The sequence below is a fragment of the Orcinus orca genome, chromosome 13, assembly GCF_937001465.1.
Source record: "Orcinus orca chromosome 13, mOrcOrc1.1, whole genome shotgun sequence".
Classification (NCBI taxonomy): domain Eukaryota; kingdom Metazoa; phylum Chordata; class Mammalia; order Artiodactyla; family Delphinidae; genus Orcinus; species Orcinus orca.
The window spans coordinates 70,604,890-70,623,634 of record NC_064571.1 but is presented as its reverse complement, the minus strand read 5'-3'; the positions used below and the strand labels follow the sequence as shown (position 1 = coordinate 70,623,634).

General features: G+C 47.6%; 1 protein-coding gene across 1 annotated transcript; it reads left to right on the top strand.

Moving 5' to 3' along the window:
* The first annotated feature begins 43 nt into the window (after positions 1-43).
* TRIM54 (tripartite motif containing 54) lies at positions 44-18,268 on the top strand. Its single transcript, XM_049696224.1, has 9 exons — positions 44-539; positions 13,425-13,597; positions 14,122-14,293; positions 16,057-16,152; positions 16,828-17,061; positions 17,321-17,343; positions 17,460-17,584; positions 17,723-17,815; positions 18,123-18,268. Exons 1-9 carry the CDS (start codon positions 372-374, stop codon positions 18,131-18,133), a joined length of 1,095 nt encoding a protein of 364 aa, XP_049552181.1. The 5' UTR covers positions 44-371; the 3' UTR covers positions 18,134-18,268.
* The last annotated feature ends 477 nt before the right edge of the window (positions 18,269-18,745 follow it).

The following is an 18,745-nucleotide window of genomic DNA, read 5'->3' as shown; positions in this document are numbered from 1 at the left end:
AAAAATAATCTCCTCTCTGGGGAGTGAGAGACAAACAGTGCCGCCCATAGAGTGGACAAGAGTGGTTTGGGAAACAAAAGGAGAAATTCCCAGGGACAGAGCCGTTCAGGGAGGGAGGGATAGAAAAAGCTACGTGTGCCTGGCTGGGGTACAGAGCAGAGACTCAAGAGAGACACAGAAGTGTCTGAAAACAGCTATTTAAGACAAGGCAAATTGTTAGAGGAAGGGACAGAAGAGATAGCAGAGCTATTTCGGGAGTGAGGGAGCACAAGAATCCGCAGACTGTCTAAAGTAAACGAGGAAGGGTCCAGAGGCAGTGAGGGAAGGCCAGGACCAGGGTCAAGGCCAGGGCAGGCACGATTGCTGAGGGGATGAACTTCACAGTGGGTTTCAAGCCGCTGCTAGGGGATGCACACAGCATGGACAGCCTGGAGAAGCAGCTCATCTGCCCCATCTGCCTGGAGATGTTCTCCAAACCGGTGGTGATCCTGCCCTGCCAGCACAACCTGTGCCGCAAGTGTGCCAATGACGTCTTCCAGGTGGGCCGGGGCAGGGGCAGGGCCGGGTAAAGCAGTGCAGACTCGTGGGAGACTTCTCATCAGGTCAGCGCTGAGATCCCAGGAAGTGATGGGAGATGGGTTCCATGAGGTGGGTGGTGGCTGTCCTGGCTGAAGAGCAGAAGAAGAGCCAGGGGTCCTAGCAGATCCCAAAGTAAGCATGAGTCAGCAGCTGCTCTGCAGGCTGGCGAGTACAGCCTGTGCACGGACAGCCGCTGGGATGCTGGTATCTACAGAGGAAAGGAGACCCCCTTAGAAACTGGGAGGGAAATGATCCTCCACCAGGCTGTGTGACAGTCTGTGCTAGACTCTGCATTCCAGTTTGGAGTTTGAGATTTCGAGAACAATATGGAAAATCTGGAGAAAATAGCAGTGAGATAATGAAACATTAAAAAATAAACTGTGAGAAAGGTCCATGGTGACAGTGAAACTATTTGTATTTAAAGCAAAGCTGAACGCATCCATCTCTGGTGGGGGGGGGGGCAGAGTTAGACAGTGGGCAGGAGACTGGGAATCCTCCCAGCCGAAGTTCACACCTGTGTCCACCTCAGACTGGTCAGTAAAGGGACCTGCTGGTTAAAATGGATTGAGGTCACTTAAGCAGGGAAAAGGCAGAGAATAAATTGTACATCCCCAAATGTAACCAGTCTTGGCTTATGTGTGGTCATGGAGCAAAGCATAGTTAATCAAGTTCACAGATATCATTTTAGCTCATGGTTTCAAAAATAAAAGCACATATCAGAATGGTTTATATAAATGGGTTTTCTTTCTTGCCCTGTGCCCTGGTGTAGGTTCTAGTAACCTGTAAAATGAACAAAGATCAGGGAGAGTGAGGGATAAAGGCATGTACACACACACACACACACACACACACACACACACACACACACCCTTGCAAATGAAGTAGAAACTCAGAATAGACCAGAGCTGGCTGGCTTAGTAGGCATGGCAGCGATAAGGGACATCGTGAGCACTTAGTCTTCATCTGTATCAGAAATTATGAGGAAATGTGTTGAACACAGTGATTTTCAACTTAACCAGGAAAATGTTTCCCTTTTAAGTTGTTTAGGGGCAGCATGTTTGGGGAAAATAATGGGCTGGCTAATTCAGGTCATTCCACAGCTACGCCCTGTGACCCACCTTTTGCTGTCTGCCATCTTCACTGAACTCCATGGTCTCTCCTGCCATCTTCCCATCAAGGCTTGTTCCCATCTCCTGTTCCTCTACGTGTCCAAACTTGCCATTATTTGGCTCCAGAGAACCTCGGAGCCAGTGATTTTCCCTCTCTGGGATCTGCTTATCCCGGGCACTAAGTCATGTACCAGAGGCTATGCCTTGCCCACTATCTTGGGTTTTGCCTCGGTCTTAGTAACGCTGAACATCCTTCAGGCTGAAATGCCTAGGAGGGAATGACAAAAAGATTTTGCCATCCCTTCTCATGAATTTGTAGTGAAACGTCTTTTCATTAGAGCCTGAAATATGTGAAAGCAAAACAAAGTTTTGAGAGTGAAGGTAACGTGTTCTGTAAAAAATTGGTCAGAATATTAAAGTGCCTGGCACACAGTGTCATTGGGTAGAGGACCCAGGGACGGTCCTACATATGGAGGCTAGAAGCTGTTCCAGTCCCTCCTCTGTATCTAGACACACTGTTTTGGTTCCTTGAAGCTCTGGAATACTGATCTGGGCCCTGAGAGACCTGGGAATTGTTTGGTACAGAATATTTGGGAGAGAACATGATTCCCAGAGCTTTGCGATGGTTCTGTGCATCTGGACTACTGTGTATCCTTTAAAGTGCCGGGCACCCCTGGGCCCTCCAAGGAGAGAAGTTGAACAGCTCATTTCCTTGCTGCTTTATTTGGGGTGGCCTGGTGGGAGGCTGACCCAGTTCTTCAGCTGCACTATGTATACACATCTCAGTAGACCTCCCTCTGCAAGATGAGCATATTTAGTTTCTCACACATTGCCTCCACATTTTGACAACTCTAGGCATAATCAGATTGTCTGTTTTCTAAGTATGGGGACAAGAATAGGACTTGTGGTTTCTCTCTCTTAAAACTACTTAGGAAGAACACCCTTAGAACATTGCCTAGAAAGTTAATAGGACTTAGAAAAGTGATACCAGTATATTATACACCCACACACACTTTTTTTTTTTCAAACGCTATAGGAATTTATATCATGAAAAGTGAATCTTCACCTCGGGCCCTATGTAATTCCCTTCTCCATTACCAGCTTTCTTGGGTATCCTTCCATGGTCCGGTACACGTCTCTGTGTGTGTGTGTATACACACACGTTTAAACTAAATTCATCCTATACCTGCCTTTGTTCACTCTCTTGGCCATTGTTTCATATCCACAGTTTTGGGGACTTCCCCGGCGGTCCAGTGGTTAAGGCTCTGCACTTCCACTGCAGGGGGCACGGGTTCGACACCCTGGTCAGGGAACTAAGATCCTGCAGGCCTTGCGGCACAGCCAAAAAAAAAAAAAACAAAGTTAATGCACCTTCCTTTTTCATGGCTATATAGTGGTCCATTGTTGTAGCTGGGCCACAGTCTGTGTAATCTGCGCTCTGGAACATTTAGATGATGCTCAGTGTTCTGCTGTTCTAAAAACTGCTGTGATGGGCAACAAACAAGAATTTGGAGGGATTATGATCTTATAACATCAGGTTAACAAAAGAGCCAGGAAGCAAAATTTTAAAAGTTAAAATATTTCATTGAGGTAATTCCCTGGCAGTCCAGTGGTTAGGACTCCAAACTCTCACTGCTGAGGGCCCAGGTTCAATCCCTGGTCGGGGAGCTAAGATCCCACATGCCACACAACATGGCCAAAAAAGAAAAAAAAAATTTTTTTTCATTGAAAATGTTGAACCGTATTAAGGTTTGGGAGGAAGTCATCCATAATTCCCACCTCCTCCAACACAATTATTTTCATGTTTGCATATTATTTTCAAGTGCTTGTCTCATACATATTTTTACTTGGTTGCCATCACAATTTAACTAGTTTTCTTCAGAGCTGTGATACAGCTCTCTCTCTCTCTCTTTCTCTCTCTCTGAATTTAAACAGAATAAAACACCAAAACACCACATTAACCCCCTCTAATTTCTCTCTCTCTCTTTCCCTGCACTTGCACCCACTCAGCTACCAAGCATTTTGACTAGAGGAAAGCTGTCGGTGTGGGAATTTGACACAAACATCTTCCCATGTTTCTGAATTTGTAAACTCTATTCACTCCTAAACTACTTTAAAACAGCCTTCGGTTTATTTTTATACCTGCCCCCACTTCACTGTGGGCACTTGTTTATGAGCTGCAACCTGCTGTAATTTAACAGGCAACCAGAAGGGCTTGTAAGAAGGTTGATCAGAAACAGCTTTTCTGGACGGTGTCCATGTAGGGAGAGATTTACAGAGATGGGAATAGCAAGAAAGGGGCCTCCTTCTCTCATCAAGGCAGACTGGGAAGGAGATGACCTCTTTTACTTCATCCCCGAATTCCACTTCTTTACCGGCTAATTGTTAGGACCTGCTGTCATCAAGTATAGGCCAGCTGGTGAAAACCCTACACAGCCTGTCTCCTCGGCCACTTCCACCTGCTACTGAGGGCACCAAGACATCCCCTCCCCAGCCCAGCCTTGGGCAGGTCTCCTTTTTGAGAAGTTGGTTCACTGAAATTTTGTGAATTGTGTTAACCTTGTAGCAGGCTTAGGATCTTCCTTTAGGGAAGAAACTGGGTTGAGTGGGAAACAAAATCATAGAGACTCAGCATTCCTGGGCTCAAGTCCCACCAGCTTCTTCCTTAATTTGTCATGTGATGTAAAGCAGGTTATTTCACCTCTTCAAGCCTGTTTACACATGTATGGATGAAACGGAGGTTTTATTTTATTTTTTTGGTTTTTTGGCCTATGAGGCATATGGGATCTTAGCTCCCTGACCAGGAATCGAACCCACGCCCCCTGCATTGGAAGGCAAAGGCTTAACCACTGGACCACCAGGGAAGTCCCCGAAATGGAGGTTTTAAACTGATCTTTAACATCCTTGTAATTCTAACAATCTGATTTCACAAATTCAAGAAATGTCATTATGGATTTCCATTTTTTCAGGACTTTGCATTCTGTTACTAGCGTCCTACCTTGTCTCACTCTTCTGCTTACCAGCCCTCCTTTCAGCCAGCCTCCATTCACAAACCCCTGTGCCACACTCATTGCTAGCTTCTGTCGGCCAGAGCTAGCTCACCACCCAAAACCCCTTCTCCACCCACAGCTCAGCTTTTGCCGCCAACGCCTGTATTCTTCTAAAGCTCAGAGGAAGAGGGCCAAGGTCACCAGACCAAATGTCTGGTCTTCTGCCACCATTTTCCCAGTTTCTCCAGTGTATTCTGAGGGTCTGGCCCAGAGGATTTGCATGGTCCACTATTCATCATTGGCCAGGCCAACAGTTTAGGGGAGGTAGCCTCCAACAACCCCCCTTCCAGCCTGGGCCAGTATCCCCAATCAGCATCACTCTGGATATCAGGAAAGTGGGAAAACATTCTGAGATAAGAATAGATTTGATAGAGAAACTGCATTCACAGAGCATCTTTCTAGATGGAACGTTTCTATTGGATGCCATGGACCATTACAAAAGAAATAGAAGCCACCATATAGCTCTTATGCCACACAAAAGCCCTGATCATGGCCTAGAATTCCATGTATTTATTCCGTTCCATTTTATCCTTCACAGTGAAGAAAGAACAGTTATTTCATGTCCTGTGGTTCTCTGTGGTCATATATTTTTAAGGTCTAGATTAGGATTTTTAATAACCATTTGTACAGTGCTTTATAATTTATAGAGTACCTTCACATGTGTGATTCCATTTGAGTTAGAGTCAATGTTATTTCCATTTTACAGGGGAGAACACAGGAAACAGGTTACAGTCACACAAACAAAGGGACAGAGTAGGGACGTAAATCTAGGTGTTCTGTTTCCTAGAGTGATGGAATTTTCTCTACACATCACATTATTGGCCTGTGAAATTTTACTTTATGGGGCTGGCTCCCTTGTGTAAATGTAAGATTTAAGCAAAGTTATTTCTTAGTCTTGAAAGAGAAAGATAAACAGAAGCAGAAGATAGCTTATGCTAACTGGATTTTGGTCAGCTGAGAGATCTTTAGCCCAAGGTGGAGACTGTCAGCTATGGAGACGTATTAAGGAAGTTGCCATGCGCACCTCAGAGTGTAAAGTTCCTATTTGTGATGAGACCATGTGGGGACTCACGATCAGGGCAGGAAGTAATCTCTTTTTGTGCTATAGATCCCTTTTTAGTTTGTGAAGCCTATGGATCCTAAAGACAATGTATGTGTGTGTTTTTTTAAGAACAGGGTTTTTAAGTGCATAAATTATAACATATATGATTATAAAGAAAACCAATTGCATTAGAACACAGCATGCAGTCTCAGTGGGGGTGATATGCTCCAATTATATCTGTGGTATTAAAAAAATTTATTGCAATTTTACGTTTTATTTATTTTCTGCTCTTATGTAAAACTTTATTCCCCAGCTCTGTTGAGGTATAATTGACAAAATTATATATATTTAAGGTATACAACATGATAATGTGATATATCTATACATTGTAAAATGACTACCACAATCAAGGTAGTTAACACATTCATCACGGTTTCCATTTTTGTGTGTGAGGGGTCTAGACTCTCTCAGCAGATGCCAAGTACACAATATAGTGTCATTAGCTACAGTCACCAGGCTGTACATCACCTCCCGGGAACTTCATTTTATAACTGCAAGTTTGTGCCCTTTGACCAACAGCTACCCATTTCCCCACCACGAGCCTCTGGCAACTGACTTTCTAATCTCTGCTTCTATGAGTTTGACATTTTTAAGATTTGTGGTGTTAAAATTTAATTGCGGCGGATAGCAATTGGGGGGGAAATGTCTTAAAATGCTCTTAGAAGAGGCAGGAGTGAAAAAAAGCTTGAGAAACGCTGGAATATAATTACCAAAATAATTAGAACATGTTTTTTGATAGAGTAATATATGTGCTTCTCGATAAACCATTAAATAATGAGATGGGGGACTTCCCTGCCAGGCCAGTGGTTAGGACTCTGCGCTTCCACTGCACGGGGCACGGGTTCGATCCCTGGTCAGGGAACTAAGATCCCACATGCCTCGCGGTGCAGCCAAAAAAAAAAAAAGAGAGAAGGAACAGTGGGCCTAATAACTACTATAGTTTAGAAGTAGTGATAAGCATAAATTGTTCTTGGAGATTTGATCAACAACTGTGATCAATAATGTGATATGAAAATACCCGTTGGTGACAAAGTCACAGGTACTGCTAAACCTACGTGGTTTGTTGCCTACCTTCATAATTGAAGAAAGCGCTCAAGTTCTGCTCGGCACGTTAGTGAAAATGAAGATGTAATTGTTTTCCCATCGAGGCTCACAGACTCCTTAAGTTGTAGTCATGGATCTTTTGGGGGCTGTGGCCCCCAGGTTAAGTTCTCCAGCATTTATTCCCCAGCTCTGTTGAGGTATAATTGACAAAATTATACATTTTGTCACACAAAATGTATACAGCATACAGCTTCCGGTGTCTTCCCAAGCATCCAGGCTTGAAATGCCTGAAGTGTCTTCCTCCCTCCTTTCCCCACAGCCCACCCACAGCCAAGTGACTGGCCAGATTCCACCTCTGGCATCCCTAGTCTTTGCAGGAGTACTGCCACTATCTGAGGGCAAGCCTGTGACCTGCACTGACTATGGCTCTTGCTTCTGATCTGTGCCTTTAGATCAGAAGCAAAAGCCATAGTCTCCTCTCCCATGTACCCAAATCACCTCTGTTAGATTAATATTCTCTCTAATTTTCTCCTGCAGTTTAGAAACCTTGCCTATAAAGTTAAGTTCAGATCTTTACCCTTGGATTCAAAGCCCTCCATGTTTTTACCACAATTATTTTTAAAAAGCCCTTCTTGGGGGCTTCCCTGGTGGCGCAGTGGTTAAGAATCCGCCTGCCAATGCAGGGGACACGGGTGAGAGCCCTGGTCCAGGAAGATCCCACATGCCGCAGAGCAACTAAGCCCGTGTGCCACAACTACTGAGCCTGCGCTCTAGAGCCCACGAGCCACAACTACTGAGCCCACGTGCCACAACTGCTGAAGCTCACGTGCCTACAGCCCGTGCTCCACAACAAGAGAAGACACCGCAACAGAGAGTAGCCCCTGCTCGCCATAACTAGAGAAAGCCCGCGTGCAGCAACGAAGACCCAACGCAGCCAAAAAAAAAGAAAAAAAAAAAAGCCCTTCTTGGTAAAACCTACCTTTCTAGCTCCTCCCCCACCCCGCAACCCACGCCCGTCTCACGACTCCTCTGTCTGTAACCTAAACTCCTATAGTATCTCTGGTCTCCTGAAACTCTTTCCTAACGACCATCTCCTGCTTCCTGTCTACCCTGTCTTCAGATGGTATCTTCTTAAACACCTCCTCCCTCGCACTAACATAGTTCCTTACGGTCTCCTAAATAGCATTTTCACTTGTTAACTCGTCTGGCACTCTAGCGCCCCCTTTTCATTCACGGCAGGATTGAGCATTGCACTTTTTAAAAGTAAAGGTTTTTTTTCTTCCTCCAAACCCAAAGTCCTTGTACAAAATTTGGAAATTATATTAAAAAAAAAAAAGGAATCACCCACAATTCTATCACTCAATGGAAATGATTGCCAAAATGTTTAATTTTTATTTTATGTATTTTATAAAGTAATTTCATGGTCTATACAAAGATATTTGGTAACTGTAGATGACTACAAAGAAGAAATTTTAAAATCCTGTAAATCCCATCACCCATTTCAAAATTGGGATCCTACTGTCTATATAGACTTATATCCTGCTTTTTTCATGGGTCTTTCCCCATGTTAAGAACTGTTAAAGATAGTTGCATAATAATTCCTCTATAACTCATTTAATATTTACTATTAAATAACCAGCACGTTAACTATCTGAAAGAGCAATTTTACTGTTCATTCTGGTTACAAAAATAATACAGGTGTATTACATAAAATTTAAACCTCACAGATAATACAAATTGTAGAATGTATAAATCCATCTAAATACACTAGGGCTGTTTCAGAGGAGATGGGATTTCAGGAAGTGCTGGCATCAGGCAGGAAGAGGGCGATCCAGGGACAGCTAGGGACTGGCAAAAACAAGTGAGATACTGGATCACAGGAGCCAAAAGGTTAAACAGAGTGGGATATGGTGGCCTGCAAGGTGTGAGAGGAGAAGGTTGTTATGAAAACCAACAACTCCCTTCCCCCACACTGGTCAGTATTCTTACCATAAATATATCCATTAAGGCTCATTGCTCAGAAAACATCAGCCTTTGAAGGGAGCTAGTGCTAAGTACAAATCCTCTTTTTAGATCTGAGGAAATTTGAGCCCTAAGAGAAATTATTTTCCCAAGGTCATAAATGGCAAATCCCAAACCAGATCTTCAGATCAGTTACTTTCCCTACATCATCCTGCATTAAATGCCCTCTGTTAAAATATAGAGATGTTGCCAAGAATGGGTAACAATTTTATCTACATATCCAGTACAGGTGACTTTCTCAAGGTAGCCACCTAGCATTTGCAAAAGGTTTGGGACACAAGACACACAAATTTTGATAAGGGGAGTCAGAAAAGGGTTAGAGCAAACATCCCAAACTTCATTCTCGTTTCACCTTCCTGATGTTTGCCAAAGCTGTGTACCACCTATGCTATGCTTGAGTATTTCTATTTAAAAGAACTCACATTTTTTAAACTTTTTATTTTACAATATATTGGAGTATAGTTGATTAACAATGTTGTGGAAAAGAACTCTTTTTTAAAATAAATTTATTTATTTTTGGCTGCGTTGGGTCTTCGTTGCTTCACACGGGCTTTCTCTAGTTGCGGCGAGCGGGGACTACTCTTCCTTGCAGTGCGCGGGCTTCTCATTGCGGTGGCTTCTCTTGCTGCGGAGCACAGGCTCTAGGCACGCGGCCTTCAGTAGTTTTGGCACACGTGCTCAGTAGTTGTGGCTCACGGGGTCAGTAGTTGTGGCACGCGGGCTCTAGAGTGCAGGCTCAGTAGCTGTGGCGCACTGGCTTCGTTGCTCCTCGGCACATGGGATCTTCCCAGACCAGGGCTCGAACCTGTGTCCCCTGCATTGGCAGGCGGATTCTTAACCACTGCGCCACCAGGGAAGTCCCAGAACTCACTTTTAAAGCTGAAATATTTATCATTCTAAATGACAAAATCCATGAAAAATCACGTGGTTTTTTTTGCGGTACACGGGGCTCTTACTATTGTGGCCTCTCCCGTTGCGGAGCACAGGCTCCGGACGTGCAGGCTCAGCGGCCATGGCTCACGGGCCCAGCCGCTCCGCGGCATGTGGGATCTTCCCGGACCGGGGCATGAACCCGTGTCCCCTGCATCGGCAAGCGGACTCTCAACCACTGCGCCACCAGGGAAGCCCTACAAGAAATTCTTGAGGGTTAATTCAGTAATGTCTGGAAAGCCCACAGCACAGTGCTTGACACATAATAGGCCCTCAAAACATGTGTTGACTGTTAAATAGTGAGTATAGAGGAAGAGTGCAGTGAGAGAGGGAGGTTAGGAGAGGCTACTTAGCAGTTTGTTTTTGCTCTGGGTCAAGACGTTAGAACACGCCCCCTTTCCTCCCATTCAGACATTTACTGAGCACCTTTATATGCTTGCCACCAGCAAATCAAAGAGAAGGAAGATCCTTCCAGGAGTAAGTCTGCAGGCTTAGAGCTCTCCTAACACCATCTTGCTCACTTGGATTCTAAATATTGAAAGATTATTGTATTAAGCAAACAAAAGCCCAGTGATCTCACACTTTAACCCAGTCTTTAAACTAAACTCAACAATATTCATACAATTCCAGTTACTGAGAAGCACAGATGCACAAACACAGCCTTGAATAATCTCAAGCTAATCCGTTCTAGCTTCATGATGGGCTAAAGTGTTAACTTCTTATAATTTTAAAGAAATTCCCGGACTTCCCTGGTGGCGCAGTGGCTAAGAATCCACCTGCCAATGCAGGGGACACAGGTTCGAGCCCTGGTCTGGGAAGATCCGACATGCTGTGGAGCAGCTAAGCCCGTGTGCCACAACTACTGATCCTGCACTCTAGAGCCTGCGAGCCACAACTACTGAGCCCACATGCCACAGCTACTGAAGCCCGCATGCCTAGAGCCCGTGCTCTGCAACGAGAAGCCACCCCAATGAAAAGCCACGCACCGCAACGAAGAGTAGCCCCTGCTCGCCACAACTAGAGAAAGCCTGTGCACAGCAATGAAGACCCAACACAGCCCAAAATAAATAAATAAAATTAAAAAAAAAAATTCCCCCCAAATGTAATATTTATTTATTTATTTATTTATTTATTTATTTTGGTATGTTGGCCTTTCACTGTTGTGGTCTCTCCCGTTGCGGAGCACAGGCTCTGGACGCGCAGGCTCAGTGGTCGTGGCTCACTGGCCTAGCCGCTCCACGGCATGTGGGATCTTCCCGGACCAGAGCATGAACCCATGTCCCCTGCATCGGCAGGTGGACTCTCAACCACTGCGCCACCAGGGAAGCCCCAAATGTAATGTTTATGATGTGCCTGTCACTCTCCCCAAGATAAGTCACCCAGTTCACAGTGGGGCCACATTTCCTGCCTTGCCTACATCTCTTGCTACCAAAGGATCAAATAAGACTCTGGACTTGGATGCCCTCTATGTGCTGTAGGTGCTGCTGCACACGCATTAGGGTCCTGGTTGATGTAGAGCAGAAGGATTTGGAGAATTTTATGGAATCCAATTGCAGGAAATACATCTGAACATACAAAGTCACAGGTGACTGCTCTCTCCATTACTCTCTAGGAGTTCATGGTGTTCCAGCCAATTAGGATTAGGTTCGGCTGTAAAAGACAGAAAACCAAAAATAACAATGGCTTCAAGTAGGTAAAACTTTGTTTTTTCTCTCCAGTGAAAGTATGGGTAGGTAGTCCAGGACTGTCTCATAAGAGACTCACTCCTTTTATCTTGTTGCCATTCTCGACATGTGGCTACTTCATGGCTCAAGATGGCTGCTTCAACCTACGCCAGTCCATATATTTTTTTTTAATTTATTTACTTTATTTATTTATTTTTAGCTGCGTTGGGTCTTTGTTGTTGTGTGCAGGCTTTCTCTAGTTGCGGTGAGCGAGGGCTACTCTTCGTTGTGGTGCACGGGCTTCTCATTGCGGTGGCTTCTCTTGTGGAGCACAGGCTCTAGGCACAGAGGTTTCAGTTGTTGTGACACATGGGCTTCAGTAGCTGTGGCTCGCAGGCTCTAGAGCGCAGGCTCAGTCATTGTGGCACACGGGCTTAGTTGCTCCGCGGCATGTGGGATCTTCCAGGCCAGGGATTGAACCCGTGTCCCCTGCATTGGCAGGCGGATTCTTAACCCCTGCGCCACAAGGGAAGTCCTGCCAGTCCACCTTCAATCCAGCCAGCAGGAAGGAGAGAAGAGGAGGAGTAGGGCATGCCCTTCCCATTAAAGATACTTCCTAGAAATTGCACAAAACATTTCTATTTATATACCATTGGCCAGAACGCAGTCACCTGGTCACACCCAACTGGAAGGGAGGCTTGGTCACATGGTCTTTATTCCATGTGTCTTGCTAAAAACTCAGAGCCTCTATTATTGAAGAAGAAGGGGTGAATATCAAGCAACAATAAGCAGTATTTACAAGTCTTTCATCTCTGCTGCTCTCCCCAGATTGACTTTCTCTTCCTTGCAGACCAGCCTTCTCTGTTCATAGTGTCTGACCCCTCACACTGTCCACCTGCACAGATTTTGGGGTGGCCACAATGTCAGCTTTTAGCCCAACTTCACAAGTCTTTTTTCAGTTCAAAAGCTGCACATGGTCTGGTCACCTCAGCCTCTGTGACTCGATTCCAAGTTCCTAGAGAGAAAATTTGATTGGTCCTGTTGGGTCAGGTGATCACCTCCTCAATTCTGAGCCAAGCATCGGTGGCCTGGGCCATGGCAGGGCTCTCCCTTTTAGGATGGGATGGAGCAAGTTCCCTAAGAGGTGTAAGCGGGAGGAAGTGGTGAGCAGCTCTGGTAAACCCTTCTTCTGAGCTTCCTCCTGTCATAACACGCAGCCCATTGGATGTGGTTGTCAGTTTGCTCTCCTGATGGTAATGTGATGTACCTGTTCATGTTTCATCCCCAGAGCCTAGCAATTACCTGACACACTCAATGTTTATGGTAGAATGAATAATCCAATCTCGTCCTTAATTGTACAGAGGTTGAATGCTTGCCCAAATATGCATAGTAGGGCAGTGTCGGGGCAGCACAAGAACCCAGGACTACTGATTCCCAGTCCCTGGAGTGATTTTCCCGAATTACCCAGCTCGATAGGTCTGCCCCATTGTTCAGCACTTGTCTCCGTGCCCCTGACCGTGGCTGCAGAGAACGTCCCCCAGATGTGGCCTGTGAGAACCCCAGGCTGGAGGACTGCAACACTCAGAGTCCATTTCCTACTTTGGTCTTCCTGCTGAGGTCAATGTCTCCCCACAGCTCCAAGCTGGGCCCCTTTGAGGAGAGCTTGCCCTACCCAGGCTTGATCAAGCTAGGCTCTGGATGTAGGGACAGTCAAGGAGGTGGGCTGAGTAACAAGGCAAAGGTGGGAAAGTCTCCATGGCCACCCACCGGGAGCTGCTCTCAGAGGAGCGCGCAGCCATGGAAAAGAGCTGATGCTTCCTCTTCACCACTCTCCTACTCCCCAGTCCCCGTGATATCCCCCCTGCCTCCTCCCAGTTCCCCCATGACTCACTGTGCCTTTCTCTCACGCTCCCCGTCCCCACAGGCCTCAAACCCTCTGTGGCAATCCCGGGGCTCCACCACTGTGTCTTCAGGAGGCCGTTTCCGCTGCCCGTCTTGCAGGCATGAGGTTGTCCTGGACCGACATGGTGTCTACGGCCTGCAGCGGAACCTGCTAGTGGAGAACATTATCGACATTTACAAGCAGGAGTCCTCCCGGTGAGCTGTTAGGGTCTCTTGTTTCTCTAAAGTGCAGGGCCTGGGACACAGGCAGGGAACCCATCAGGGCCAGAAGAGAGGAGCTGAAACGATAAACCTGCCTCTTCAGTTTAGTGATAAGAGGACTGGACCTGAGAAGAGGAGGGACTTGCCCCCAGCTCGTCAGGTCACCCAGCTCAGGCAGCCTCTGATTCCTGGTTAGTGCTTCCCCCTCTTCACCTGGGAAGGGGCTGGCCATCCACCAGCAAGGTCCTTGCCAACCCTCCATGACGTCCCGCCCCACGGGACTTCCCTGCCCTGGAATAGAAACTACTCTTGGATCTAGGTCTCCACTGTGCCATAGCTCTATTCCTCAAAGGAAGAGCCCTGTGGAAGTCACTCGCCTGCCCAGCCACAGCACCAGCTGCAGGGGCAGAGAAGGTGGCGCTGGGTGGTGGAGAGAAGGTGTTCATGGAGCCTCACACTCTTGCCCCCCACCCAGCCTGGCCCCTGACCCTCCTGCCACCCTGCCCGCTACCCTCCAGGCCGCTGCATTCCAAGGCTGAGCAGCACCTCATGTGCGAGGAGCATGAAGATGAGAAGATCAATATCTACTGCCTGAGCTGTGAAGTGCCCACCTGCTCTCTCTGCAAGGTCTTTGGCGCCCACAAGGACTGTGAGGTGGCCCCACTGCCCACCATTTACAAACGCCAGAAGGTATCAAGCAGCAGAGGGAGCAGGCGTGTGGGGGTGGGGACATAGGACAGGGTCTCAAACTATAGCCTCTTAGTCCACTTGGTTTCAAAGGCAGGCAGATCAGGGCTGAGGTCCCAAGTCTATGCGTGACTCAGTGTGTGACCTTGGGTAAGTCACTTGTCCTCTCTGGCCCTCACGTTCCTCACTTGTAAAATGGGGATGAAAATGCTTACCCCTGAGATCTGTAAGGATAAAATGAGAAATGGATGCAGTATGGTGGACTTTCAAGGCCATCTCACTGTCACACATCTAGATTCTACATAAAACATAATTTAAAAGTTAAATTGGTAGACACGTAGGAAGCAAAGGAAAGCTCCAAGTGCCGGTGAGGTGGGGAGAGGAGGAGGGGAAGTGGGATGAGAACAGAACCCTGAGTGATAAGCACGGAAAAGGCAGGATTTCCCACAGGGCAAATTATTACTGAACTAGAGAGATGAGATTATGCCTCCAAACTCCTAAAAGGTGGGGGGCCTGCAGTGAGGACCCCCAAGGATCCCAGCTTAAACTGGAATCCCAGGAATCCCTAAAGTGGTCAGTTGTGCCACCTGGCTTTTGACAAAAGCAAATGCAAATTCTGCCTGGAGGAAAAACCCTCAATTTAGGCCTTGGGTTTTTCTTAGATTAAGAACAACAAAAGATTATCTCATGATTGAAGATACACAAAGAAATTCAGATACTGGAATTACTGAAGAATGAAAAGTCACTTTGCATAAAATACTTTAAAATGGAATTTAAAAATAAGCAATAGGGACTTCCCTGCTGGTCCAGTGGTTAAGAATCTGCCTTCCAATGTAGGGACCAGGGTTTGATCCTTGGTCAGGGAACTAGGATCCTACATGCTGTGGGGCAACTAAGCCTGCACACCACAATGAAGAGCCCGTGTGCTGCAACAAAGACCCTGCATGCCACAAGTAAGGCCCAATGCAGCCAAAAATAAATAAATAAATATTTTTAAAAAGCAATAATAGACTATCAAAAATGCAGATTTGACAAAGAACCAAATAGAGCTTTTAGAAACGAAAATATAATTGTTGACATAAAACATTCAAAGGATGAATTAAATGACAGATTTCTCTCAGGAAGAGAGGACTGGGGAATTCCCTGGCGGTCCAGTGGTTAGGACTCCACACTTTCACTGTTGAGGGCCCGTGTTCAATCCCTGGTCAGGGAACTAAGATCCCACAAGCCACGGGGCATGGCAAAAAAAATTTTTTTTAATTAAAAAAAAAAAGATGGGTAAGAGGGGACTGAAAAAACAACTTAGAATACAGCACTGGGAGATGAGGAGGTTGAGAATGAGAAGGTCTAACATATATCTAATCAGAGTCACAGAACGAGAGAATAAAGAGAATGGAAAAGAGGCAATATTATCCTAATGGCTAATCATGAAGAATTTTTCAAAATTGATGGAAGACATGAATCTACAGATAAGGCATCTAGGCCAGTGCCTGGCATTTGGTGGATATTTGGTGAATGTCTCTTCCTTTCTCATTTGGTGGTGGAGGACTTCCTCTCTCCACCTCCTTCCAGAATCCACAGAGTGTGCTTCCACACTTCTTGAATGGCTCCAAACTCTCTAGATCTCTGTCAGAGCTGCCCTGAAGATGCCCTAATGGTGGAGTGGAGGGGGCAGTCCTTTCCTGGGCAGCCTGGCCAGGGTGGGAGGGGCACAGCTCTTGACTAGGTCCTCCAGCCCTAAGTGCTGGCCTGTGTGTGTGTGGCAGAGTGAGCTCAGTGATGGCATCTCGATGCTGGTGGCAGGCAATGACCGTGTGCAAGCAGTGATCACACAGATGGAGGAGGTGTGCCAGACCATTGAGGTGAGACTGGGATGGGAGGGAGGGAAAGTTTCTGGACTCCTGGAGGTGGATCACAAGTAGTGGGATGTGCTTACCAGGCTGTTGGTTTGAATCCCAGCTCTGTCCCTGACTAGCTCTGTGACTTTGGTCCAGTAACTTAACTTCTCTGTGTTCAGTTTTTCTTGTTTTTAACTATATAAAACAGTGATGAGAGAATGATATGTTAGCTACCTCATTGGATCTTTTTGAGAATTAAATGAGATAATACAAGTAATATAGACAGCACTCATGAAGCTTCTTTAAAATATAGTGTTATCTGCTGAGAGAGTAGATCTTAAAAGTTCTCATCACAGGAAAAAAAAAATTGTAATCTATGTATGGTGCTGGATGTTAACTAGACATATTGTGGTGATCATTCCAAAATATATACAAATATTGAATCATCATGTTGTATACCTGAAGCTAATATAATATATGTCAAGTAAACCTTAACAAAATATATATCATTATTATTACTGAAAAGATCTGGGAATCAGCAGCCCTTGGCTGGAGTTCTGTCTCTGGCACTAATTTGTGGTGTAATCGACAGGTCACTTTTCTTCTTGGCTGTCTGTGACTTCAATTAAGTCGGGAGTGGGACAAGTAGCCCCGTGCTCTCCCAGTTACGAGGTCTCATCCTTGCTTCCGGTCTTTCAGGACAACAGCCGGAGGCAGAAGCAGTTGCTAAACCAGAGTTTTGAGGCCCTGTGCGCAGTTCTGGAGGAGCGTAAGGGTGAGCTGCTGCAGGCGCTGGCCCTGAAGCAGGAGGAGAAGCTGCAGCGCGTCAGGGGCCTCATCCGCCAGTACGGAGACCACCTGGAGGCCTCCTCTAAGCTGGTGGAGTCCGCCATCCAGTCCATGGAGGAACCGCAGATGGCGCTCTATCTGCAGGTGGGCTTTGGGGGATGGTGTCAGGCTGCCTAGTGGCTGCAGTGGGGGCCTTGGCACAGGGAGACGGTGTTCAAGTCCTATCTCTGGCACCTACTTGCCCCACGGCCTTGGGCAAATCACCCCCTCTGAGTCCATTATTTCCTTAACGAATTGGGACGCGCATCCCCACCGACCCCGCAGGACTGTGTTGGGCATCAGAAATGGGACTTTGCCAGAGATTGGCACAATGCTTACTCTCACCCTCTTTTCTTCCCTGCAGCAGGCCAAGGAGCTGATCAATAAGTGAGTAGGTGGAGTGGGAAGGTAAAGGAAGGGGCCGCGGGGGCTCCGCTGCCACCGGGAGGGGGTGAGGGTGCTGGGTGCTTCCAAATGAGCCGCTGCCGCTGCGGTTGCCGCAGGGTCGGGACAATGTCAAAGGTGGAGCTGGGTGGACGGCCGGAGCCGGGCTATGAAAGCATGGAGCAATTCACCGTGAGCGTGGAGCATGTGGCCGAAATGCTGAGGACCATCGACTTCCAGCCAGGTGAGGGAGCGAGGATGGGAGGGGGCGGCGGGCCGCTAGGACTAAGCGTCCAGACCCTCCAGGTTGGGGGTCGGGGGATGGGTGCAAGACAGCCAGAGAATAGGGGACTCCAGCTCACCCAGCCTTCCTTCTGCGCAGGCGCTTCTGGGGAGGAAGAGGATGAGGAGGTAGCGTTGGACGGGGAAGAGGGCAGCGCAGGGCCAGAGGAAGAGCGGCTGGAGGGGTCGGAAGGTGAGTGTGGGCATTGGCGGGGTCTGCCTGGTACCGCCCCTCCCCCGGCGATCTCCCTCTCTGCTGCATAAAGGATCGCTTGGGGCCCCTACTCCCAACCTCAACCAGGAGGGGTGCGCCCCCTAGCGCGCGTGCTGAAGTACAACTTTCTTTCCCACCATCCATTCCTCTGGGGGTTTGGGAGTCCGAGTTGGGTGGGGAAGTGGAGGAGAAACCCTCCTGGCTGGGGAAAGGGAGTGAGCTGGGCTTCGGAGTTGCCTTGTCTCTTTGGAGCGCCCGCCCACCGAGCTTTCTTTCCCGGGGACAGGCCTGCACTGACTCGCCCCTGTTGGGGAGGCTGCGCACCGACGGGCTGGCGCTCGGGTGGTGAAGGACCTGAGCAGGGACCACCCGCCACCCAGCTCGGAGCGCCGCCGCGGGGGAGGGGCTCAATAAAGGGCTAATGCGTCCCGACCCGCAGCTCCTTTCACTGCTCACTCTCTCAGCCTCGGCTTCGGCGACGATCGCATCACCATCCATCCCAACCTTCTCCTAATCTGGGACCATTTCGGGGGCGGAAGTGGAATGAACCCCTGTTGGGCACCTCCTCGATATCAGGCACGGATTCGCAAGCCCAGTGCCAAGAGGGTCGGTGGTGGTGCGGCGGCACCGGGGCTTGAGTTCCTGGGAGACTTGGGGACGATGGGGACCGCAGGACCCTGGCTGAAAGCCGTTCTCGCGGAGCCCTCCCGCAGCATCTGGTCCCCTCTCGCCGACCTGGGAGCCCCACTTTCCCACGGGTTTACACCCTGCTGTGGTTCCCCGCGCCCCGCAGCAGAGGCCAACGGCTCTTCGGCACTTTTATTAAAAACTAGTAACGCGGAGAGTGCTCAGGGTATCCCTAGGCCGCTCTAGCCCCGCGGGACTGGGTCAGTTCCTGTCGCGCACGTC

Coding starts and splice junctions, on each gene's coding strand:
- TRIM54 (XM_049696224.1), top strand. CDS start 372: ATGAACTTCACAGTGGGTTTCAAGCCGCTGCTAGGGGATGCACACAGC. Junction 14,294..16,056: donor CCATTTACAAACGCCAGAAG/GTATCAAGCAGC, acceptor TGTGTGTGGCAG/AGTGAGCTCAGTGATGGCAT. Junction 17,585..17,722: donor GACCATCGACTTCCAGCCAG/GTGAGGGAGCGA, acceptor CCTTCTGCGCAG/GCGCTTCTGGGGAGGAAGAG.